The following is a 25305-nucleotide window of genomic DNA, read 5'->3' on the forward strand; positions in this document are numbered from 1 at the left end:
ATTCCTCATTGTTGGTACCCATCCCATGTTGCGATCTTAATGCAGATGAAAGGAGATAAAGGCTAAAGCACAGAGTAAGTGGTCAGTGAATAGCTAATAGAAGCTACTGGGGTAATAACCTCATCCCTGGGATAAACATCGGGTTGCCGTTAAGGGGATGGGAGAATGATGATTCCTGCCTTAAAAGTTTTTGTGAAGATTAAATAAAGCAGTTGGTTGTGACCCATTAGTGGTAGTGGTAATGAAATGAATTTAGTGTACTGCAATGAGCATTTAAAATAATAAATTAGGGCGCCTGGGTGGCTCAGTTGGTTAAGCGACTGCCTTCGGCTCAGGTCATGATCCTGGAGTCCCTGGATCGAGTCCCGCATCGGGCTCCCTGCTCGGCAGGGAGTCTGCTTCTCCCTCTGACCCTCCCCCTCTCATGTGCTTGCTCTCTCTCATTCTCTCTCTCTCAAATAAATAAATAAAAAATCTTTAAAAAAATAAAATAAAATAAAATAAAATAATAAATTAATGAGTATTACAAAACACAAGGGCAAATACTTTTGCATAAAACTTCTGTTTGCATATGTTTAGGTTTAATCACATAAAATGACCATTTTATAGGTCAAGAGGGTAGCATATTGTCGATTTTGTATGGCTCAATGTGCATACCGGATAACAATGTGAATTGCATTTCCTACTGAGTCATAGTCCAAGGACTTTGAGAAATACGGAAACAAGGTATGTTCAATTGATTTGTGAGAACTAATGTGTGTATATATAGGCTCATCAAACCCCTAACTACAGGAATTAAGAGCCCTACTCTTCCCCATTTCCCAGTAGTGTCAGAGGGTTTTTTTCCTTTTCCTAATTTACATAACAGGTAGTTTAACATATGGAATGTGTTAGCTCAAGAGGAAGAACAGGTCAAATACATAAATAGGTTCCAGAAGAGCTTTAGGGGCCACAAATGGTGCTTGGGACTGTGATCTGTCTGAGCCGTGCAGTCTTAACAACCACAGCCCTGGGCTGATTCCTGCCTAACTTCTAAAGACTTTTGAGACCCCTAATTTAGACACATGCAGGGTTGACAAGCCTTAGCAGTGGCACTCCAGAGGACAACTACTGTCTACCACATGCACTGGACATGGTGTGTGGAATGAACACAGTTCTCAGTTTCCCTTCAAATAGATCGATCTCTCCCATTTCACCCAATCCCTGGGCCACTGCACACCAGCATTAGTGCCCCAGCTCCTTTGCCTGCTTGGGATGGCTTCATTTTCACAATCCTTTGTCACCACGGGGGGGGGGGGGGGAGACACACTACAGCCACATCAGACTGGATTACTGCAGGCTCAGGAGCCAAAACTGTCGATATGAATAAAGGCAAAATCAAAAACTGGCTCACAGATGTGTTTTATTCGAGCCATATAGTATTTTGAAATCAGAAGATTTTACATAAAAGTCTGGATTCTCTCGACACGTTAAGAGTTTTTAGCAACTCTGGGTCTTGTACCCACAAGAGCACTGTAGCCCGGAGCTGAACTGAGTAGTGGCCATAGCAGAGGCTTCTGCTCTCAGGTTCACTATAGGCTCCACACAGCTCACTGAGCTCAGATAAGTGCCTGGCCTGGCCTCTCTGGAATGTGAGTTTGCTGCTTCTCAGATAAGGCCTGTCTCACAGTAGCCCCCTGGAAGATGGGAGCTCATGTCCACCCCAGACTATGAAGGACCTCCAGAGGGGCATCAGAATTCCAGCCAGATGCCCCAGATACCACACCATTCCCACCTTGACCTTTATTTCTTTCTCTGGATTTTTATCACCCAAGTTATACCAGAACAAAAATTAAGGATTGCTTTAAAAAATGACCATCACACACACAAAAAAGAAAACCAAAAACTACCACTCTAAAAAGTATTTGCATTTGGAATTAACCTTTACACAAGGACTCTTCGTGGAGAAGAGATCTCAGTGGTGATGGCAGCATTAGAGAGAATAGAAAAGAGGTCGTTGAGTCAGTGCGCCCAGGAAAAGTCTGGAAAGCCACACTCCAGACACTACTAGTGCTTCCCACTGGAGAGTAGAGTTGGAGAGAGAGGCGTGTTTTTTGCTTTATACAAGTGTGTACCATTTGACTTCTTCCATGATCATTACTATTTTTCATGTATTTTTTTCTCTTAAAATTAAGCAAGGATAGAAACAGGGTAGAGGTAGAATAAATGGATCTTAATGACGGACTGCACAGGGAAGGGGGTTCATAGAGAGGAGGGCTCACGATGGATGGAGTAAGGGTGACTATCACCCCCAAATCGGTACCATTGATAAAAAGAGGACCTGGCTGGAGAAGCAGGGCTGTGAGAGAGAGTTCAGTGAGGGCCCCGGGAAGCAGGCAGTGGGAAATGTCCTGTAGGAAATGGGGAGTGTGTGTCTGCAGCTTGAGGCAGAAGCTAGAATCGGAGCTAATGCTCTGGGGAACTATCCACACCGAAGGGCCGATTAAAGTCACATGAGGCGAGATGAGATTCCTGAGGGTGAGCACATGGGGAGAGCAAATCCAAGGAGAGGATCCAGAACAGCTGGCTCTGGGGCAGGCAGGCAGAAGATGGAGATGGTGTACCATCACCAAAGTCAAGAGAGGAGAGTCTGAAAAGGCAGATGTGACAAGCAGTGTAGCCATGGCCTCGTGGTTAAGGAAGACCAGGAGTGGGAGGAGGGTTACTGCTTGACCCTCTAGAGTAGCACCTTCCTAGTACTTCTGAGCACAACCCACAGTAAGAACTCATTTTACATCACAGCTTACAGTGAATTAGATCGCTGCCCCCATTCTTCACACCCTGTGGGTGGAATTAGACGTCCAACATCCTTTGCCACGTGACTCTGCAGTGCCTCCTACTGGTGTTGATGTTGGGTTTCAACATGTGACCTGCTTTGGATGAGAAAACATTGACAGGGGGCGCCTGGGTGGCTCAGTCCTTAAGCGTCTGCCTTCCGCTCGGGTCATGATCCCAGGGTCCTGGGATCGAGCCCTGCATCGGGCTCCCTGCTCAGCGGGAAGCCTGCTTCTCCCTCTCTCACTCCCCCTGCTTGTGTTCCATCTCTCGCTGTGTCTCTATCAAATAAATAAATAAATAAAATCTTAAAAAAAAAAAAAGAAAAAGAAAACATTAACACACTCATGGTTATATATGTCCATGTGGGATCTGGCGTGACCCCTTCTGTTACTGCCCCTGCAGGAGAGCGTGCTCTGGGGCCTGCAGAGCAGACCCAGACTAGACCTATAGCCTGGAGCCAAACCCAGCTCAACTCTGCCAGGTCCGGCCACGATCAGCCGAACCTCACCAACCTGCAGATCCACGAATGACAAAACTAAATTGTTTCAAGAACTTAGATTTGGGGCTTATTATGCAGGGCTCAATCCCAGGACCCCAGGAACATGACCTGAGCTGAAGGCAGACGCTTAACCGACTGAGCCACCCAGCCGCCCCTGTTTCATTCTTTTTTGAATACTGGCTACAACCCACACTTTGAAAAGCTATGTTCTAGAAAAATTGCTCTTGGGTTTTTTCACCCCAACACATCTGAGGGATAGAACACACTGTGTATCAACAAGTAAGTGGCTCGCTTACTAGCTGTGCGACCTTGGGGACACTACCTGACCACCCTGAGCTTCAGTTTCCTTATCTGAGAAATGGGAACAAGAATATCTGGCTCTAGAGTAGGTACAGAGATTAAATGAGATAATGCATGTTAAGTCCTGAGCAAAGTCATTGGCATAAAGCACGTATCCAATAATTATTAGCTGTTATTTCCATTACTGAGAAGTGTGGTGAGTAACAGAAGGAACCGGAGCAATTTCAGAGTTAAGACTGAGTTGTGGATTACTTTCTCTTGGATGGGGAACCAGGCTGACGTTCCTGGAATAAGGCAGAGTGTGACTGATGACAGCAGGTCTAACTAAGAAAGGGCTGAGAATCAAACCAGTTGAGTGCCCCCAACAAGGGCATCGATGGGGCATCGCGCACCACCTCTCTGCTCGGTTCGACCTGCTCTATCTCCCTGCGAGAGTCCTACAGGGATTCAGAGACCTGAATCCGTCATTAACTCCTTCTCCAATCCTACTCTAACTTGCCCCCCTCCCTGCCTTCTACCTCCCCGCCCCCCCAGCATGAGGATTAAGCCAGCCAGCAAAGAATAAGTAGTTAGCAGTCAGAGAGCAACACAGGGTCACGCAGACAAGAGGTGGTCTTGCGTCCTCTGAGCCCATATTCTCAATGCTCCCCGAACCGGAGAGAAAGGCCAGTGTCTACTTGTTATTCCCATCCAAACACTGCTAGATTTCATGATGGCACATGGACACTTCTGATAAGTGAGTGATGAAGGGACACTATGCATGGACAAGGGGAGGGAATGAGCATCAGAAGCAGGTTGTAAAAAAGGCTTCTTTATTGAGAGCAGCGAGTGTTAAAAAAAACAAAACAAAACAAACGAACGAACAACAACAATAAAGGTGTGAGGCAGGGGTGGCCCACCCTCCCCACCTTCTCCAGGGTCCACCCCTCCCTCCCATGCCCCCCACCCCACGCTGCAAGTACATACAAAAGCCGCCCATGGTGCATACAAAAAGGGCGGGTTATATAGTGTCAAAAGCTCCTGAAAACTCCTTCATCTGCCAGGCACTTAGGATGAGGAAAGGAGAGAAGGGTGGGAAGGAGGCATGGGTCTGGGTCAGCGTGCACAAGTCCATGGGGTGAGGATTCACTGGCGCATCCTCCGTAATCCTGGTGCAGACCCCAAGGTGGGCCCCAGGGACCAGAACTATCCAGGAACTTGAGTATATTAAGGAACTCCCCTCAGACCCAGCTCATCTCCAGCCTAGCCCTCCCTAGGCCAACTTGGCAGGTGAGTGGCAGAACTGGACCTGGTCAATGGGAGGAGACCCAGGCCAGATATTGGGGTTACCTGAGGCACCCACACTGTCCCTGATGGGGGAAGGGGTGGCAGAGAATGCTGCCCAGCTCAAGGCCCTAGTCACTTAGTCTGAGTCTGAATCAGCCTGCCCAAGGGCTGAGGATGGGGAAGAGGAGGAAAGCCCAGGCCCTGCCCAGACCTAAATAGTGCCTGTGTTCCCAGAGCAGGGCCCCTAGGGCCAAGGAGGAAAGGGATCTTGCCCATCATGCTGTGGGCGCCCCTGAAGAAGTCCTCCCCTGCCCACGCCATCCTGAGGCACAGCCTGCCTGGGCTCCTTCCTCACGGCTTGCTGTCTGCGGGGTTGTCTCCCAAGGTATTGGCGATCTCGCTGAAGGAGGGCCGGTCCTTGGGGCTGAGGGCCCAGCAGCGTTGCATCAGCCGGTACAGCTTGGAAGGGCAGCCCTCAGGCTGTGGGAGTCTAGCCTTCCCAGCCTGCAAATCTGCAGGGAAGATGGTGGATGGAGCGTCAGTCAAAACATTTCACCACCTGTCCAGCTCTGTGGAGCCTGTAGTTCCCCAAGCAGCCACGGGAGGGCGATTCGGGGTCAGGGGCGAGGGCCAGTGAGTGGTGGGAGGGCACTGACTCAAGGGGCATATGGGAAGTATCCTGCAATCACAGGATGACTCCCATGACCTTGGCCCCAGCTCTCTCTGGCTGGTGAGGGCAGGGTCCACAGGAGGCAGCCAATGCATGAGGACCGAAGCGGGGTCAATGGGCAGGTGTCAGAGTGGCCGGACTGGGCATTGGGATCAAGGACTATTTACCAACCAGTGTAAAAGTACTAATTAGTATTTCAGCTGGAGTAGCCATATCTGTACATCTGCTAACAGCAACCCTGGGAAGTGAGGCGGGCTTCGTGGGGCCCAGGACCCTGAGCAGACCCTGCACCTGGAGAACATCTGGAACCGTCCTTTGGAAACACAAAGTGCCTACCTGCCAGCACTTCATCATCTGCCTGTCCACCATGGGGCATCTCTCCGTGGGTGAACACTTCCCACATCAGCACACCAAAGGCCCAAACGTCAGACTTGGTGGAGAAATCGCCCTCCAGGATGGCCTCGGGGGACATCCAGCGCAGCGGTACCCAGGCCTGGCGGAAGTGGTAGTACTCACTGCAGGAGAGAAGCACACACAGGCATGGGGCGGGGCCTCCATGCCTCACAGGGTGCAATGGGGTACATGGCCTGGGATCCCCAACCTCAACCCAGGTCTGGCTCTCATACCCAGGCTAGAACCCAACTTTTCTCCATCAAGGCACTCAGAGAAAATTGGTAGCATTTATGCTGAGCACGGGGGTATGTTGGATGAAAATCTGGAGGCATCCATGTGGGGTCTGATGGTTAAAAATTCCATTAAGAATCAAAATTTATTTGGGTGGCTCAGTCGGTTAAGCGTCTGCCTTCGGCTCAGGTCATGATCCCAGGGTCCTGGGATTGAGCCCCGTGTCGGGCTCCCTGCTCAGCGGGCAGCCTGCTTCTCTCTCCCTCTGCCTGGGTGTTCTCCCCCTCTCTCAAATAAATAAATAAAATCTTTTTTTTTATGATTTTATTTATTTATTTGACAGAGAGGGACACAGCGAGAGAGGGAACACAAGCAGGGGGAGCGAGAGAGGGAGAAGCAGGCTTCCCACTGAGCAGGAAGCCCGATGTGGGGCTCAATCCCAGGACTGCAGGATCATGACCTGAGCCGAAGGCAGATGCTTAACGACTGAGCCACCCAGGCACCCCTGAATAAATAAAATCTTAAAAAAAAGAATCAAAATTTGCCTCAATGTTAGTAGATTTAAAAGCTAACAATCATATATATTTTTCTGTTTAAAACAAAATGTAAAAAACGAGAACACGTTAAGTGGAAAGAAAACTTAAAGAGCTTGACTGGCGATACACCGATTACGACTAAAGCAACAGCCAGACAAGAGCTGTGGTGACTCAGAGCCGGGGTGACTCGCAGGGAAGTCCCCGGGAGGCCGTGTGGCGTGTGCAGGCATTCCAGAGCCATCTCTGGCCGTGGCTGCTGAGCTTGAAGTCTTGGGCTTCAAGACAGCGATTACCGACTTCAGCAAGTTGCAGAGGGAACCATATGAATAGTTAAATTACACATAAACTGTTATAAAGTTTGACTAGTTATTTTTAAAAAAACGTTAATGTTCTGCCCCCAGAGAAAATTTATAAGCGTCAGGGCCCACTGGCTAGGAAGGCTGCTGCCCCTGTGGAGGAAGGGTGGGGAGGCTCTGTCCCCTCCAAGCCCTCCAGCTTTGGGCCAAGCAGACTCGAAGCCCTTCCCCACACACCCCCAAGCTCCGTCTGCCTTCTACCCCTCGCCACACCCAACCGGCGCCCTTCTACCTGTTGTACACGTCCTTGCTGAGCCCCAGGGCCGACACCTTCACCTGTCTCTGGGCGCTGACCAGGCAGTTTCGAGTGGCCAGGTCCTTGTGCACAAAGCGGTTGTTGGACAGGTGCTCCATACCCAGGGCCACCTGGGTGCACAGTGCCACCTGCAGCGAGAAAGGGGCCTGTCAGAGCAGCCCAGGACTAGAGATCCAGACGACCGTCCTCGCACAACCCTTGGTGAGGTCTCAGTGCCATCAGTGTGATGCACAGGAAGCCCCAAAGCAAAGACCCAACAGCCTCGCTTTCCTACTCTGTAAAATGCGGATACTAACAGCACCTGTCTCGCTGGCTTGTTAGAAGAAAGGAGGTAAATGAAATTAAGCTCTTGGAACCACTGTGACATGCAGCAGGTGTTAGATTAGGTGAACGGCACAGGGGGCAGGGAGAACACATAGTAACCCCTTGTTGGGTGAAAAATAACTGGGCAGGGGGCGCCTGGGGGGTTCAGTTGGTCAAGCGACTGACTCTTGGTTTCGGCTCAGGTCATGATCTCAGAGCTCCATGTCCAGCCCTGCTTTGGGCTCAGCTCAAAAGGGAGTCTGCTTGAAATTCTCTCTCTCCCTCTCCCTCTGCCTCTCTCCCCAATGCTCACACACACACTCTCTCTCTAAAATAAATAAATCTTTTTTAAAAAGAGAGAAAAGAAAAAAAGAAAAATAACTGGGCAGTAATCATAGCTTACATGTTTATGGGTTGTTCCTTTTTTACGTCAAAATTATGAATTTTCTTCTAGTTGTGTTTAAAAAAGACAACAAAACGCGTGTGTATGTGTGTGTGTGCGCATGTGTGCGTGTGTGGGAATGTACAAACACACGTGACTGGCTGCCTCCAAGCAGAGGAACTGGGGACTACAGAGTAGAAAAGTAGGGAAACGGGATGCCTGGGTGGCTCAGTTGTTTAAGCATCTGCCTTCTGCTCAGGTCCTGGGATCAAGCCCCGCATCGGGCTCCCTGCTCAGCGGGGAACCTGCTTCTCCGGGGGATGTTTTTCACTGATATCCTTTTTAAAATGTTGAGCCATGTGTATGATGTCACATATAATACATTACGTAACATGTTAGATGGAATTACGATTAAGTTATATTAACATTTTCAAAGTATGTATCAATGCACTGAACAAATATTGAGCACCTAATGCACACTGTACCCCGCTGGATGCCGGTGGAATATAGTAGACATGGTAGGACAGGGTTCTCAGCAAGAGGGTAGTCTAGAGGGGGGATGAGAACCGTATCCGCACAGGGTTGCCACCAGCAGGGAGAAGATGGCCCATGCCACACAGGGAAAAGCAGAAGGCCACAAGAGTGGTTGTAAAAATCCATGGCCCCTCTGTCGCCTTATAGACAAACCTCGGGAGCAACCACTGGGGACGTGTGTGATCTGAAGCATTTCCTTGTATATAAAAACAAAGCAAACAAATGAAAAGAGGTCCCTAGAGAAGATTATTTAACAAGTCACTGGCCAGCTGTGTGTTTCTCCTGGCATACGGGATCACTCTCAGGATCCATAAGGGAGAAGTCACCTCCCACCTAATGGAATCATGGAGAGGTGAAGATGAGAATGTGGCCAGTAACCGATGTCAGCAAAGAAATAATAATCAAGGCCCCATGATATCATTTTACATATATCCGATTGTGAAAGGTCTAAAGGCTGCCGCCAATTTATCTCAGGTGGTTCAGGAAAAAAAATGCATGAAACTAATATCCATGTATCAGTGGAGAGAAAATGATAAAGTCAATGGGGCAAAATGCAAACAATTGAATCTCTTAATAAATGGTTTGTAGGAATTCCTTGAACTATTCTTAAACTCTTTTAAGCTTGAAACATCAAAATAAAACTTACCAAACAAACACACACACTCACACACACACACAAATGGCCAATAAACACATTAAAAAATAACACTAAGTAAAAGTCCATGTGTGGACCAATAATGACAGTAGCTCATAGGTTAACCAAAGATTATGGTCCCAGCACCTGGGTGGCTCAGTCAGTTGAGTGTCTGCCTTTGGCTCCAGTCATGATCTCAGGGTCCTGGGATCAAACCTCGAGTCAGGCTCCCTATTCAGTGGGGAGTCTGCTTCTCTCTCTCTCTCTCTCCCCCTATCCCTCCCCCCACCCCGCTCGTTTTTTCTCTCTCTCAAATAAATGAAAATCTTAAAAACAAAAAAGAGCTACAAAGATTATGGTCAATCTTTTTTTTTTTTTTTTTTAAGATTTTATTCGTTTATTTGAGAGAGAGCACAGAAGCAGGGGGAGCGGTAGGCAGAGGGAGAAGCAGGCTCCCCGCTGAGCAGGGAGCCCGATGTGGGACTCGATCCCAGGACCCTGGGATCATGACCTGAGCCGAAGGCAGATGCTTAAACGATTGAGCCACCCAGGCGTCCTGGTCAATCTGCTTCTATGCTCCTGAAGTTCAAAAACGCAAACAAGTGGAGTGGTAGGGGGGCTGCTCCAAGGAGACCACCCAATCAGAGAGAAGAGCACAGGAACGTGTTGAGTATCTGCTGTGTGCCGAGCCCTGAGCAAGGTTGGCTGCCTCGCCTGCTTGCACTCTGTAGGGTGGGGGCCATCCTCAGCTTTACCCACAGTCCCATGCAAGGCTCTGTACCCCCCAATGCCAGAGCCTAGCTCTTTCCTCAATGCAGCAGCTACCTCTCCTGGGTCATATCGCGTGATGTGGGCACAGGAAGGGCTGTCTGCTCATCAGCAAGCCCGGGGGTGGGGTGCTGGCTACGGACGGACCCTTTAGCATCCCTGGCTGGCTCTGAACCGCTTCACTGGCCTAGCTCCCAGGGGCACGGAAAGGCCGGCAGAGGAGCCAAGCCTGCACACCAAGGTGGGGGTCACTCCAAAGACAGATCTCAATCTGTGTGCACTGGCCAGTGACATCCCTGTGGACGCCCCTGCCTCCACTGGTGGTTTGCTAACTGTGGTCACAACCTATTAGTATGTCATGAAACCAATTCAGTCAATCTTAACTAGCAATAAAAACTTTTATTTTTTTTATTTTTTATTTTTTTAAGATTTTATTTATTTGACAGAGAGAGAGAGACAGCTAGAGAGGGAACACAAGCAGGGGGAGTGGGAGAGGGAGAAGCAGGCTTCCCACGGAGCAGGGAGCCCGATGTGGGGCTCGATCCCAGGACCCTGGGATCATGACCTGAGCCGAAGGCAGACGCTTAACGACTGAGCCACCCAGGCGCCCCAGCAATAAAAACTTTTAAATGGAATAGAAAATATCAGAGTACATAATACTTAGTAAGGACTAATATCATTCATAAAAAACTGTTTTCATTAAAATATATATACATATTTCATTAAAAAAATACATATATATACACGCATGTGATGGCTTTTGATACAAAATGTTTTTTTGCGACTGGGTCTCAGTCAAGAAAAGTTTTTAAAATAATGGGCTACATCCAGATGGCCAATAGACACATGAGAAGATGCTCAACATCACGGACCATCAAGGAAATGCAAATCAAAACCACAGTGAGATATCAGCTCATACCAGTCAGAATGGCTCGTATCAAAAAGACAAGAAATAACAAATGTTGGCAAGAGTGTGGAGAAAAAGGAACTCTCATGCACTGGTGATGGGAATGTAAACTGGTGCAGCCATTCTGGAAAATAGTATGGAGGTTCCTCAAAAACCTGAAAATAGGGGCGCCTGGCTGGCTCAGCTGGTAGAGCGTGAGACTCTTGATCTCAGGCTCATGAGTTTGAGTCCTGCATTGGGTGTAGAGATTACTTAAATAAATTTTTAAAAATTTCTTTTTTAATTTAAAAATTTTAAAAGTCACACATAAGAAATGGTTTGGGGAAAAAGCAAATTGAATGCAGAACATGTTAAAAAGTTACATTAAAACTCTACTTCGTTAATATCAGAAAAAAACAAAATTAAACAATGGTCTAAACCCATGTTGTCCAAAACAGTAGCCCCTCGCCCTGTGTGACTCCTTAAGTGAATGAAAACTTAATAAAATTAAAAATTCAGTTCCTCAGTAGCTCTAGCCACATTCTAAATGCTCAGCAGCCACATGAGGCTAGTGACTACCACACTGGACAGCAGCAGCTATAAAATATTTCCATCGTGGCCAGAAATTCTCTAGAACCACTGATCCAAGCCACCACCACACAGGACCTATCTACATACCCAACATATTGGCTGACACTGCATATGCCGAGGTGCCGAACAAAGGACACCATCGGGAATTGGGAAAGGATCTCATCTTCTTGGTGTATTTTCCTTATCTTAAGTGAAGACACAAAATCTCCAGACAGCTTCCAACCAAACACGTAAAATCAGCGATGAGGGTTTAAGAAGAGGTCAGGTGAACAGGTCCACCAGGATGACGGATTCCCCCCTGGGTACAGAACCCACCGCCTCCGCACCCCCCGCCGCCACTGTGTCTCCACGGAAAAGTAGAGGCCACCACACTCCCCAAATCGCCCGCAGACTGCCATCCTCAGAATGCCCCACATGCCAATGGTGGTCAAAGGGCCAGATGACCACGGAAGTGGTCGTATCATTAACAGACGGACTCTACTTCAGGCTTCAAAACTGCAGGGCACTGTCCAGCCTTGCCAGGTTATCTGTAAGGGACAAAGCCTTCTGCAGTGTGCCCTCACTGGACTTGCCATTCCCCTCAGCCTGCTCTCTCTGTTCTGGCTCATTAGCTCAACAGTCTGCTGCTAGTCAAGGGAAACAGAAGAGAGTGGACTTGGCATAGTGACTAACTTGCTATCTTTCCAGAGGGGCAGTGCTTCTGGAAACACAGGCTAAGTGCAGACAGTAAAAGGGAATTCTGTTAGACCCCGGCCAATTACTGCTGGGTAAGGTGCCATCAGACGACCACAGGATTCATTTTCAAATACCATCGTAAGGGCCTGCTCTTTGGGAAAGCCAGACCCACCCCATCCCTTCCAACATGCCAGTCTCAGGGCTTGCCCACCTTCTGGCTAACCCGTGTGACACTGTTGCTATTCTCATGCTACGGCATCTGACCACACACACCGCTGTCCTCGAGGCGTGCAAAGCTGACCCTGCTCCTTGTCCTGTCCTTAGCTTGCTGGGACCCACAGACAAGTCACAGGTTACAGCTACCGGACTTCAAAATCTCCATCATCTCATCAGCTACTCAAACACGCATTACCTCTAATTATGCCAACACCCAGGGCCCAGGTCTGATTTCTGGCACTATCCCACTGCTGTCCTGAAATTCTCCCAGGACTTCCCACGGCCCACCCATAGCAGCTAGGCACTCTCGTTCCAATTCTACCCGACCAGGGGGCACCCCTCCTACCATCCCACCTCCCCTTACAAACTAACTCTTCCTCCTTCCATCCCCCTAGAATCCTAGGAATATAAAGTGATATAACAGCTCACTATTAATATAAGAAAATATCTATGATTTTAGTATATCTTTCCTACTAAGTTTCATTTTCATGGAATCCCCAAAAAGCAGCATATTTCAAGTTACTGATCAAGACCCACATGTGTCTCAAAATCAATTTAGTGAGTTAAAAAAAATAAGCTAGAAAATATCAAGTGCATCAAATACAGTATTTTGAAAGTGTAACTTTAGGGGTGCCTGGGTGGCTCAGTCAGCTAAGCATCTGACTTCAGCTCGGGTCATGATCCCAGGGTCCTGGGATTGAGCCCCACATCAGGTCCCTGCTCAACGGGGGAGCCTGCTTCTCCCTCTCCCTCTGCTTGCTCCCCCTGCTTGTGTTTTCTCGCTCTCTCTCTCAAATAAATTAATTAATTAATTAAAAAAAAATCAGCTGGAGAGCCTGTTTGAAAAATGCAGGTCCTCAGACTCCATCCTTAGATATTCCAATTCCCTCTAGAAACCTGCATTTTTTTATTTTACGCAAACCCCACTTCCCATCTGATGCAGAATATTGTCCTAGGAGTGTGCAGAACCCAACTTACTAAAGCTCCCCCATCAGATTTAAGATGCTAGGGGAGAAAAATGGGGGACAGATCTTTAGCACAGGTGGTAATGACTTTCAGCCAAAACAAGTCCTTCAGGTCATGTGACAGAGGTAAATGACTTCCTGTCTGCCTGCCTACGTCCTGGTCCCAAAGAAACCTACCTGACTCCCCTCTTTCCTGAAGCCATCCCCTTCCTGCCATTCAACTACTTCCTCTCCTTGAGAACTGAACTCAAATTGCTTTTTCGACCAGGAAACCTTCTTTGTTAACCACACCGTCTGTCCCCCTAAAGGACATGGAGGTCTTCGATGTCTCCTAATTTCTGTCTCTCACTCACTTTCCGTGTCATCCCTGAAGTGTGCAAGGTACATGCCATATTCACTGTCCCAAGCTCCCCCACTAGATCCTGAATGCCCCAAGGATGCCTGGCAGTTTCCATTTTGCAACCGCAAGGGCCCTTACGGCCATGACCGGCTCAGTAGATTCACGGGCTCCTTGCATGTCCTGATTTGTAAACTCTGGGGTCCTGACATCCTACTTAGGGACAGGAACACATCCTGTCCTTCCATCCACAGCCACTGCAGACAGTTGCTGCAGCTTCATGGGGATGGAGGCGGGGGCCTGGCGTCAGGAGGCCAGCTGTGGGCAATGTGGGGCCAGGTCACTTGTCCTGTGTGGGCTACAGTAAATTCACCTATAATTATGAGAAAGTCAGCCTGAGGGGCACAGAGCAACTTCCCCAGAGAGACCAGGGGTGACCAGGGTCCCACTCGCCTGACTTATCAACCAGCCATGCCTTTCTGGCCTGCCCCCAGAATCTGTGACCTGGGTTGGCCTACAAGGCGCAAGCAAAGATCACCTGGGAGGGAGGGCCCTAGCAGTCACTGCCTACCTGCCCTGAGCTGTGACTGGTCTCTGAGGTGACTCTGCTGTCAGCTTGGTAGCAGGATGCCCAATCTCAGAGAAGAAGGCAGACCCATTTCAGAGAGGAGGGAAGGAGGCTGTGGGCAGGAAGAACTGGGCCACAGAAGTATCGTCTGAGGTGGGCAGAGGGTAGTAGGCAAGCTTTCCCTTCCTCGCTGTTTCAAGCCAGGTCTGCTTCACCGTGGGGCGCCAGCCAGGGATCTGTGCCCAGAAGGCGGGAGGAGAACCGGAAGGAAAGGCTGGGCAGCCCAAAGCCCAAGTGAGACGGAGAGTGTGAAAACCACAGTGGGTCAAACATGAGCAGCCCTTTCAAAGCAGAGTCTTCCACGCTCAGAGGCTGGCGAAACACTCTCAGAGCCTCACCCTGCCCTGCCCGTCCCTCGACACCTGGGCTGCCCCAGCCCAGCGCTCACTGCAGGGGGCAGACGTCCTGCTCCAGCAGCAAGGGCGAAGAGCAGCCCTTCCAAATGAAGGCACTGCAGCAACACAAAGGCATTAGGGGGCTACGTGCTCTGGGACACGTCCCTTAACCTCTCTAGACCTCAGTTTCTTTATCTGCAAAATGGGGCTAATGACATCTGTTTCGGAGGACTATCGTGATGGTTGAGATAACATATGTAAAGTCCTGCCTGGTCCTCAGGGAACATTCCATCTGCTGCACCTCTAACATTATGACTGCCCTTGATCCTGGCCCACCCTTGAGGACCTCTTCCGCCCTGTCCTCACCTTCTGCTTGGTGCTGAGGGGCTGTGACTTCAATTTTTCATCCTTGCTCTGGGAAATCCTCAGGAACTGTTTGAGGTCTCCCTAAGGGAAAAGCCAAGCATCTCTGTCAGGTCAAATTATCTCTATTATCTCCAAAGCATCAAACCAAGCAGGGGCTCCCAGAGCACCTACCTGGGCAGGTGAGAACCCCTGGCCCTGCACCCCCACCCCAGCCAGCCTCCCTACCTTGGTGGGAAGTCCAGTGGGAATTTAAAAAACATATAGGAGATGGCTTCTAGAAGCTCCCTCGGTCAGAAAGACAGGACTGCCATTCCTACCCTCAGCAGAGCCCCAGACAGGCAGGTGACAAGGCTCTTGCCCTCAGGGAACCAAGAGGAAAACACAGATCCCAACCCTCACAGACCCCTGGGAGGAAACCCCTGTCCTCAGGGGGTTTATCATCTAAGAAATATACTGAGGGAGCAGCAACAACATACATAAAGTAGTCATAAACTCTTGCCAATGGCAAGAAGAAGGACTGCTCCTCCTCCTTCCTGCCGAGCTGGGGGATGTGACAAGCAGCAGCTTGAGAAGCAAGGGAGTAAGGCCTAGATGGATTGCGGAATTCAGAGTAAGGGGCAGCTCAGGGCATGAGAGCTGAGATGGAAAGAGAAAGCTGGTGCCGGGGCTAACACTGGGGCCCCAGATGGGACAGGATGCCAGGAAGGATTTCGAGGAAGGAAAGCCAGGTCTGCTAAGTTTATTCTCAAGGGATGATGAGCTCTGCAGGGAAGGAAAAATGACAAACCAAAGAAAACCCGAGTCAAGGAAGAAGACCTGGGATGCATCCATGTGGTGCACAGAGTGAGAAGCTGGGAAGAACTGGGGACCGGCCCCCAGACACGGGGCTGGCAGACAGGAAGGCAGGGGCACCGGTCAAGGAACAACAGGTGTCAGAGAGCTAGCGGGGACAGGAAGCTGAGCGTCTCCAGGCGGCAAGAGCAGGCAGGCTGAGACCACGGGAGACGGGGCTCCAAGGGTGCACCCCCCCCACCTGCCGGCAGGGCACTACCCTGCCCGAGACTCCCAGGTCCCCACAGCATACCAGGTCCACATACTCCAGCACCATGTAGTGGGGTTCGGCTTCCCGGCACAGTCCCAGGAGCCGCACCACGTTGGCATGGTTCAGCTTCCCGAACATCTCGAACTCCCTCCGGAAGTCCAGCTGCTGTTGCTCGTCTCGGCTCTGGAGGCTCTTCACAAGCACCAGGGTCTCCGCCGCCCCCTCCTCCAAGCCCTGCGCCTTCGCCAGGAACACCTCCCCAAACTCACTCTTCCCTGTGGGTACAGGTCGGGGTCAGCCAGCTACCCTCACCCCAACAGGGACGCTCCCGACTCGGGAGGGTGCCTTGCCTCTCTGTGTCACACAGAGGGGAGTCTTCGCTGCACCCCACCCACCTGCTGGGTGACCCTGAGCAGACCACTCCCCACCCCACCCTGGGCTTCACGGTCTCCAACAGTAAAACGAAGGGCTGGAATTAATATCCAGCATTTTCCAAAGGATGGCTTGTATGAGAACTTTAGGTGGCTCTCGATAAACACGTTAATAGTTACATGTATTAATTTAATGTATATGCAGAAAAAATGTAACTACCACAAATCGATAATTTTTCACATTTTTTCCTAGAACAACACTAACTTGCATTAATTTTGTTTTGTTTTTAAAGGCAGCCAATCTGAAGGAAACGCCAAGTAAATAATGCTCACGAATGACCAAAGCTGGCGAGGTGCTGGGGACACAGTGGACTTATCTCCCCTCTGCTTCCCGCCCGTGGCTCCCAGGTGCTGGGTCTGAGGGACTTCAGAGCCACCAGCCCTAACCTAGCCTCCAGACAGGCCTGTCATTAAGCCATGACAGTTGTGGCCAAGGCAGCATACCCAGGGTGGTGATGGGCTGCAGGCTGGTCCTCGGGAAGTGCATCTTATCAGTCGAACTGTGGCGTTTGTTGGTGGCCGCAGGGCCGGAACCCAAGCTGGTCAGGGCCACTTCCTCTTGGATCTCTGCGGAGGGCTGCCCATTCTGCAAAGGCCCGCCTGGGAAGAAGGGGCATGGTGGTGGGGGAGGTAGCCACATGAGACCAGACACTCTGGCCACCACGGGGACCTCACTTCTCTCCCCCAAACCTCTACTTCCGTCAAGTGGGTCCAATCATGGTGTTCCACACAAAAAGGCCAGTCCAACTGGTGAACTGATGGAGTAGGGGGTACAGGCATCCCTTAGAGTACAACCACTGATTGATGCAGCTGATTACCACCTCCGAAATGGAACCAGGTGCACAAGTCTCATCTGGTCTGCCGGCCCCTGGACACTACATCAATATAAGGGGCTCTGCTTTCATGGGGCCTCCTCTGTGCAAAGCCCTAATTGGGCACAAAGGTGAATCGCAATGAGGGAGACCCAGGCTCTGCTCCTGAATGCCTAAACGGAGAGGGGCAGCCCAGCAATGCCTCTGAGCGGAAGGGTAGGAGCAGGGAAACCGACCGAATGCCCCTGGGGGAACTCAAAGACGAATGGGGGGAGACAGATGTGCCACAGAAACACGAATGTGAGTACTAATTGTACTTGTGGTTGAGCGGTACAGGGAGGAGCCAGCCAGGCAACGTAGACGCTGGCCCCGAGGCTCCAATGAGGAAGTCTTGAGCCCGGTTGCTCAGCCCCCACCGCCTGGGAATGGGCCAACTCCAGGCTTCCAGCTAGGGGTGGGGCAGCTCTGCTAGAGCCCCGGCTCCCCAGCGCAACAGCTCTCTCTGTGGCCGCCAGGGGGCGCTCAGCGCCTGCACACCGGCCCCGCCTCCACACCACTGCCTCTCACCATTGAGACACTCCATCTCTGGCTCCTCGCCCTCAGGCTGCTTCTGCAGGCGCTTGGCCTTGCAACGCTTCTTGCAGTAGAACATAAGGCCCAGCACAGCAATGATGTAGGCCACAGCAGCACCCACGGACAGCCCGATGGTCTGGATCATCTTGTAGGGGGGAGGGCTGCCCGGGCCCTCGGACTCCTCCAGCACCGGCTTGTCTGAGAGACACACAGAAGGGTCTGGGCCAGGGGCCAGTGAAGCAAACCCAGCCCTCCTTCGCTACCACCCCTTCCCATCCTACACCGAAGACCACCTCCCAGACACTCGATGGCCTGACCAAACCAGAGAACCAGGGAGGGTCACCACTGTCACTGGCTTTAACAAGGGGTGGGTCCTTGGGCCCCACCAAGGTCACAGAGAGTTCTGAAGGACATGAGGCCAGTGATTCCCAAGCTGGAGTGCATCTGAATTTGAGGCTAGGGACACACATAAAAAAACACACCTGTCAGGATGCTAACAAAAACCCACACTATCATTAACAAGCTTCCTAAGTGACTTGGTATCATGAACCAGGCCCCGAAGAGCAGCATTTGGGAATTCCTGATTTAGGACCCCAGACACTGCCTGACACCGAGCAAGTTCTTCAAGAAACATTGTTTGTGGAAAGGATCTTCTAGTCTAGGGGCTCTCGATGGCCTAGGGTCTCACGGTGAAAGAGGAGCCAGGAATCATTAGGGAAACTGAGGGAGAGAGGCCCGTGGGAGAGACCATCCAGGATCCCCGAACTCTCGCCCACACCTAATGCTTCAACCAAGGGGCCTTATCACTTCGCTATTATCCATTCAAAGTTCCACAGAATATTTTGTCTAGAAAAACAGTTCTGCTGCTAAACCACAAGTTTGAGAACTTCTCATTGAAACCACTCTCATCTTACAGATGCAGAACCAAGCCCCTGGAGAGGAAATAACACCTCCAAGGGCCACACCTGAACCCCGAGTCCATGACTCTCGGCAGAGCCTTTTACCTGATGCATCATCCTCTCTGGGCCTCCAGGGCAAAGGAACCCTTCCCTGCTGCACCCTGGCCTGCTCCCCTCCCTCCACCCAGAGATATGTGCGGCTGCCGCAGGAGACCTGGGAAGAAACATTTTAGGACAAGAGCACCACCCCCAGGCCCCCCCAACACGCACACGCACACGCACACCAGCTGTAGAATGTTAAATCAGCAACAGGCCGGCAAGGAAACTGACACGACGCCACGCATGGTGGAGGGGACCCAGCTGAATCCCAGCCCCCAACACAAAAATGATTTCAGTGTCTTCCGTATACAGGGGGCCAATGCAGACAAAGATAAGAAAGAAGTCTGGCCCCAGCACTTCCTGTGCAGGACACCACTCCCCAGCACATACCCACAACATAGAGGGGGGCCTCCGTGTGCTTGATGTTACAGCTATTGCCCGCGATGCAGGTGTAGCGGCCCGAGTCCTCGGGGGCCACGTCATGGATCACCAGGGAGCCATTCTGGAAGATGTGCATTCTGCCAAGAGAGAAACCACAGCGCTGCCCACCTCACCAGCTCCTGGGAAGACCGGCTGTAGGAGAGGTGCGGTGGGCCAGGGAAGCAGACGGCCCTACCTAGGTCCCAGCTTGGTGGGGTCCAAGATGCGGTCTTTGCCCTTCCACTGAATGAGCGGCTTGGGGTCTCCCTGGGCCTCACACCGCAGCAGGGCTGTGTGGCCCTGGTACACGGTCGTGCGCTCTGGTTCCACCTTGAAGGTGATGAAAACTGGATGGGAAGAGCCCAACAAGGGGCGGGGAGCAGTGAGCCATGGGGCTGGCAGGCTGTGGGCTGCCCCCACACCCGCCCTGGGGCCCAACAGCCCAGCCCCAGGGCCCTGCCACGGTCGCACCTGCCACGGTAAGCTGGACATGGGCACGGATCTGGCCCTGCAGCCCATTGGAGGCGATGCAAGTGTAGTTGCCGGCGTCATCACGGGTCACCCTGGAGAAGTGCAGGGTCCCGGCATTGTCCGTCACCCACTCTGGGAGGCTGCTCCCATCTGTGGGGGCGACAGAGGAAAATTATAAGCTCGACCCGAATCACAGGGGTGGCCGGCAGAGCGCTCAGTCACCTGTCTCTACTCAAAAATGTGTTGTTTGTTGCTCCTGACGACCCACAAAGTCCCAACTCCTGAACCAGGCACTGGGAACTCCCCATTACTTGCTCCCATTCCAACTGTTCAGTCTCGCCTCCTTCCGCTGCCCTATACAACATCTCACTCCTGCAAAACCGGACTTCCGAAGGGGCCCCGACTTTGCCTCGTTCTCATCCTCACCGCCTGTCACTTCTCACTCCTAGAATCCTTTCCTGCTCTTAGCATCCAGGCTTCAGATCCATTTGGAGCTCCAGCTCCAACAGAAAGCTGCCCCCGACCACCCGAGCGGAGAGAGCCCACTTCCTCCATGAAACCTGCAGTCCTACTCTCTCGCTTGTACTACTCACGGAAATGTAAAAACTGGTCCAGACCCTTGACAGACAACTTGGCAATTTACAGCAAGGGTGGCAAAAGCATGCATACCCTTTCATACATAATTATTCCACTTCTGGGAATCTCTCCCAAAGGAAATAAACCCAAATCCAGAAAAAACTTTGGCTTAAAGATGTTTATTGCAGCAATAAAACGAGAGAGCGAGAAAGGCAGAGAGGGAGAGAGGGAGGATGGTTAACAACCCAAATTTCCAACCTTTAGGGAATATTTAAGTAAATTACAGTGAATCCAATCATCAGAGTATTATTACAATCATCAAAACCAATGTTCATGTGGAAATGCTTGATAACGTTAAGAAAAAAAGGATGTAAAATTACATAATTAACTATCTTCTTTTTCTATAGTAAGCATGACTTACTCATGTAAGTTTAATAAGTGAAAATTGTATGTTCAATAAAATTGCTACATGCAAACAGAAAGATACACATAGAAAAAGAAGGGGGCACACACCCAAAGATGATGGATAGTGGGATTATGCATTTCCCCCCCAAATTTCTTGTTTTTTAAAATTGTCTTTTTTTCCTTTTTTTTTTTTTTTTTTTTAGAGAGAGAAAGAATGCGCATGCAGGTGGGGGATGAGGGGGAGAGGGAGAGAGAGAATCCCAAGCAGGCTCCACACCCAGCTCAGAGCCCGATCGCAAGACCCCAAGATCATGACACGAGGCAAAACCAAGAGTTGGACGTCCAACCAACTGAGCCACCTGGTGCCCCTAAAAATTTGATTTTTAAGTCAACTCTACCCCCAATGTAGGGCTCAAACTCACAACCCCGAGATCAAGAGTCGCGTGCTCTACCGACTGAGCCCAGCAGGTGCCCCCACAAATTTTCTAAAGGAGCCCATGTTACCTTTCTGTCCCCGAGGATGACTATTTTGAAGGGAGAGGGAAGACTTCACAGCACCATCTGGGCCAAGCCAATCACTTGCTGCCTCAATCATCGCCCATGATGTCTAATGCCATAACCTGACCTCCTTGGTGTCTGGCTCCTTTCTTCCTACCTGGACTATAAATCGGCCCACATTTCTTGTCTTTCCCACAGTTCCTGGCATGGTGCCGGGTCCTCAGCTGGTCCTCAGACACGCACACATCTGACCAGTGGACTGTCCGACCTGCCCCCACTCCATGCCCTCATGGTACCCACCTGCCCGAATCCACTTAATAGTGGGCTTTTCTCGGCCTGTGGCTGAGCAGGGCACCGTGGCCTCCTTGTCAAACTCCATGCATTGCTGCGGCCGGGGCGGTGGTGTGAACTTGAGCTTTTCTGTTTCAGCAGAGGGAGGGTGGGTGAGTGGCAAGAGGAGGAACTGCGGCGGCTCGATAGGCCGGGGCGGGCCTGAGGATCTGGGCCCCCTGCTGTTCCTTCCCCTTTGCTCTCCCCGCACTCGGGCACTCACCCAGCACCTGGACACGGGCTTGGGCCTCGATGCTGCCGGCTGGGGTGCTGCTCACACAGCGGTACCATGTGCCATCATACACCTCCACGTTGTTGATACGCAAGGTGCCGTTCGTGGAGACTTCGAACCGCGAGTCCTGTGGCACACGTTACGGGACTGTGGGAGGTCTCAGCCCCACAAGCGTCTTCAGGGGAGCTTCGGGGGAAGGAGTGCTAGGGAGCTGATCCCAGAGGAGAGCCCTGGAAGGGGATTCTGCCCCCTTCTGCCAGGAGCAAGCCTCATTCTCACCTCTGAGATGAGCATCTGGTTTCTGTACCAGATGACTGTGGGTTCTGGCGTGGCCTGGGTCAGGCAATGCAAGTAGCCTGGCTTGCCCTCCTCCAGCTGGCTGTCCTGGGGCTTCTTCAGCCACGTGGGCACAGCTAGAGGGACAGAGAGGGAAAAGAAGACCGAGGAACATGTCTGCAAAACCAAAGGGTCCAATTCCTCAAAACTCTAATCCCATGCTCGACCTCGAGTTCAGAAGCCCATCTGCTCCAGTAAAAGTGCAACAATGGCCCCTTAGTGAGGACAACCTTTGGAACATGATGTCCATACATATGTATTCCTATACCCACTTTACAGTGGAGAAGACAGAGGTTTAAAGTAGTAATGGTGATGTGCTAATACCTGATAGATAGGATTCAAATCCCCGGTCCATGTGCCTCCAAAACCCTTGCTCTTTTTATTACACTGAAACGCTCCAAGGCTTGGTCCTCAGATCCCTGTTTGGGGTTAGCCATCCTCATTCCCTGAATGATCTCAGCCCATCCGTGGCCTTCAATGCCATAGAAGTGCATGATTCCCAAACCTATACCCTGACTCCTGACCCCTCCCCTTTCACAAGCTTCAGACCTGCAAACCCAGCTGCCTACCGGCATCTCCGACTGGAGATCCAACAGGCATCTTGAGCTTTATATGTACAAAAGAGAACAAGTGAGTTCCCCTGGAACCAGCTCATCCCGGTTTTTCCAGTCTCAGTAAATACTGCCCCCATGCAGCCAACAGCAGAAGCCAAAACCTAGCCTTGACTTCCCTCTCCCTGTCACATCCATTCTACACCAACCCCATCTACTTGAGCTCCCCCAAAATCCTGACTTTGACCACCTCTCTCACCTCCACTGCTACCGCTCTGTTCCAGGCCCTCCCACACCTCCCCTGGGCGATTACAGTCATCTACTAACTGGACTCCCTGTCTTGACTCCTGCCCCTAACATTCGGTCTTCTCAGAACAGCGGAGAATGATCTTTTGAGACTGTCACTCTCCGACTCAAAACCCTACAAGGACTTCCTGTCTGATGTGGGGTGGCAGATTGTTTGCAAAGATGGTCATAAATGGTTCTCCCATCCCTTGTTTCTTTGCATTGTGTTGCTGCCACTTTCCCCATCAGGAGACAGTCTACTTCTCTCCTGCCTAGAGTCTGGGTGGCCCATGACTGGCCTGGCCCAACACAGAACCCAGTGGAAGTTAGGCCGGGCAACTGCTGAGTGGATGGCTTGAGAAGGCTTGTGGCTTCCACTACTGTGTGAGGAGGCCTGAGCTGGCCTGCTTCAGCAGCCGTGGGGGAAACACCTGAGGCACCCCGACAGAGCCATCCTCCATCAACCTTGAGACATGTGAATGAGGCCACCAGGGAATGGCCAGCCACCAGTCGACCTCCCAGCTGACTGCAAGCACATTTGATCTTTCTGACTATCTTGTAGGGTAGGTAGTAGGTTATTAGCTCCATTTTATGGATGAGGAAACTGAGCCCTGGCAAAGCAGGTGGCTTGCTACATATCGTCACTCCATGTACTAGGGAAAGAGTGGGACCTGGGTCTCTAGAATCCCAGTCCCTTGCCCTTGCTCTGCAGCCAGAGGGCTGTTTTTCTGTGTGGGCTGTCACCCCAACTTCTGTGCCTGGCTCTTCACAGTCTACCCCAACATCACCTCCCAGCAGCTGACTGAGTCCCAAGTGTGCACAACCCAGAGCTGAGAGGGCCTCAGGTAAGCACCAAGCCTCTGCACATCGCACCCAGAGACCAGGCCTCGCCGTGGGCCCCGGACTCCCCTCCACCTCGCCTCGCCCCTCGGGGCACAGGTGCTCACTGGCCACAGTGATGTTGACATCCTGTCGCCGCTGACCAGCCAGGTTGGCTGCGTGGCAGGTGTAGACACCAGCATCACTCTCGGCGGTACCAGCAAACACCAGCTCGTGGCCCTGCTGGAAGACTCTGCCGTGGGTGGGCAGCCGGACTCCCGCATGCTCCCACCACACACGGGGCTCCGGCAGACCCTGGGGGGGCAAGCAGGCCACACGCTCCTCGCGGCCGGCTGTGAACACCCGTGGCTCAAGTGGTAGCATGTCTTCAATCTCTGCAGGGAGGGGAGCAGAAGGCAACCACCCGATTACCGTGGGTCTCAGGGTTCCTCATGCTCTCCCACAGCAAGCTTTGGCCCTTTGTAGCACAAACCCCGAGAACACTGTCTCTCCTCTTCCTGCCCTCAGCATGCTCTTCCTCTCTCTGCCTGCCAAGCTGCTTTCTGAGTGGAATCAGGAGCCTAACTCTCTACGTGCCCACAATGTTGAAGGCAGCCCCCACGTCAGCACCCAAGACCCAGGGACCCACCTGCCAGGTGAAGTGTGGCCTCAAGGACGACAGGAGGGCCCCTCTGCCCATGGCCTATGCAGCGGTAGACCCCTGCGTTGCGTGGCCGGACCTGGGTCAGCAGCAGGGACCCGTTGGCAAAAACAGTGGCTCTGCGGAGGTGCGGGGGACTGCGAAGAGAAGAGAGTGCTATGTGGAAGAAGTGGCCCACAGGCCTCCTTCTGGAAGGGAATGAGATGGAACCCCACGCTGCAAAGGTCAGAGGTGTAGGAAGGAATCAGCCAGGAACAGGACAGAGCGAAGGAAGCCCACGTGCCACGTCGGGGTGTGTAGGTGTGTGTGTCCATGTGCGTGAGTGTACACATTCACGAGTGTGCACAGGTGTGTTCCACCTACAGGAGACTCAGCTTTTGGGGCAGTGAGGTGAGCCACAGTGTCAGTGGGAGACAGTGAGTCATCAACAGTGTGCAAATGTGGAGACAGAGAGCCACCTCCCTGCAGGGTTAACACCAGCCTGCCAGTAAGGCCCCCAGCCCCAGCAGCCAGAAGCTCCTCGGCTACACCAGATGAACTACTGATGATATATTCAGGGCTGAAGCCAGGTGGGATCCCCTAGTCTAGGGAGCCATACCCCCAAGGACCAAGCCTATGCTTGGCACCACAAAGGTGCTCTCTGCTCTCAAACGGGGAAGGACAAAAGTCCAGATAAAGGAGCTGGCACCACCCAGAACCTTCTGGAAGTGCTTGCTTCCTCCAAAAAGTGTGTGTGTGTGTGTGTGTGTGTGTGTGTGTGTGTGTATGCATGTGTGTAAGGTAACCTTACCATCCAGACTACGGTTACCAGGTCCCTTGTGTCCCTCCAAACTGAATCTCTACTCCCCATCCCAGGAGACCCATATAGGCAGGAGGGGAGTGGGGAGAGAACAGAGCCACTACTAGCTCATACAGTGCCGT

The 25305-nt window shown here is 51.5% G+C and overlaps 1 protein-coding gene across 1 annotated transcript in view; it reads right to left on the reverse strand.

Moving 5' to 3' along the window:
- Positions 1-4411: 4411 nt before the first annotated feature.
- The window catches only part of PTK7 (protein tyrosine kinase 7 (inactive)), a 60533-nt gene continuing 39639 nt past the window's right edge, over positions 4412-25305 (reverse strand). Inside the window, exons 6-20 of the mRNA XM_036124043.2 lie at positions 24373-24521; positions 23852-24118; positions 22012-22145; positions 21724-21859; positions 21471-21590; positions 19692-19841; positions 19417-19567; positions 19191-19318; positions 17797-18000; positions 16862-17017; positions 16029-16261; positions 14945-15025; positions 7301-7452; positions 5889-6067; positions 4412-5394 (exon numbers count right to left, since the gene is read on the reverse strand). Coding sequence (XP_035979936.1) covers positions 5234-5394; positions 5889-6067; positions 7301-7452; positions 14945-15025; positions 16029-16261; positions 16862-17017; positions 17797-18000; positions 19191-19318; positions 19417-19567; positions 19692-19841; positions 21471-21590; positions 21724-21859; positions 22012-22145; positions 23852-24118; positions 24373-24521 — 2401 coding nt within the window. The 3' untranslated portion in view covers positions 4412-5233. The remainder of the gene's footprint in view (positions 5395-5888; positions 6068-7300; positions 7453-14944; positions 15026-16028; positions 16262-16861; positions 17018-17796; positions 18001-19190; positions 19319-19416; positions 19568-19691; positions 19842-21470; positions 21591-21723; positions 21860-22011; positions 22146-23851; positions 24119-24372; positions 24522-25305) is intronic.

The sequence above is a fragment of the Halichoerus grypus genome, chromosome 9, assembly GCF_964656455.1.
Source record: "Halichoerus grypus chromosome 9, mHalGry1.hap1.1, whole genome shotgun sequence".
NCBI lineage: Eukaryota > Metazoa > Chordata > Mammalia > Carnivora > Phocidae > Halichoerus > Halichoerus grypus.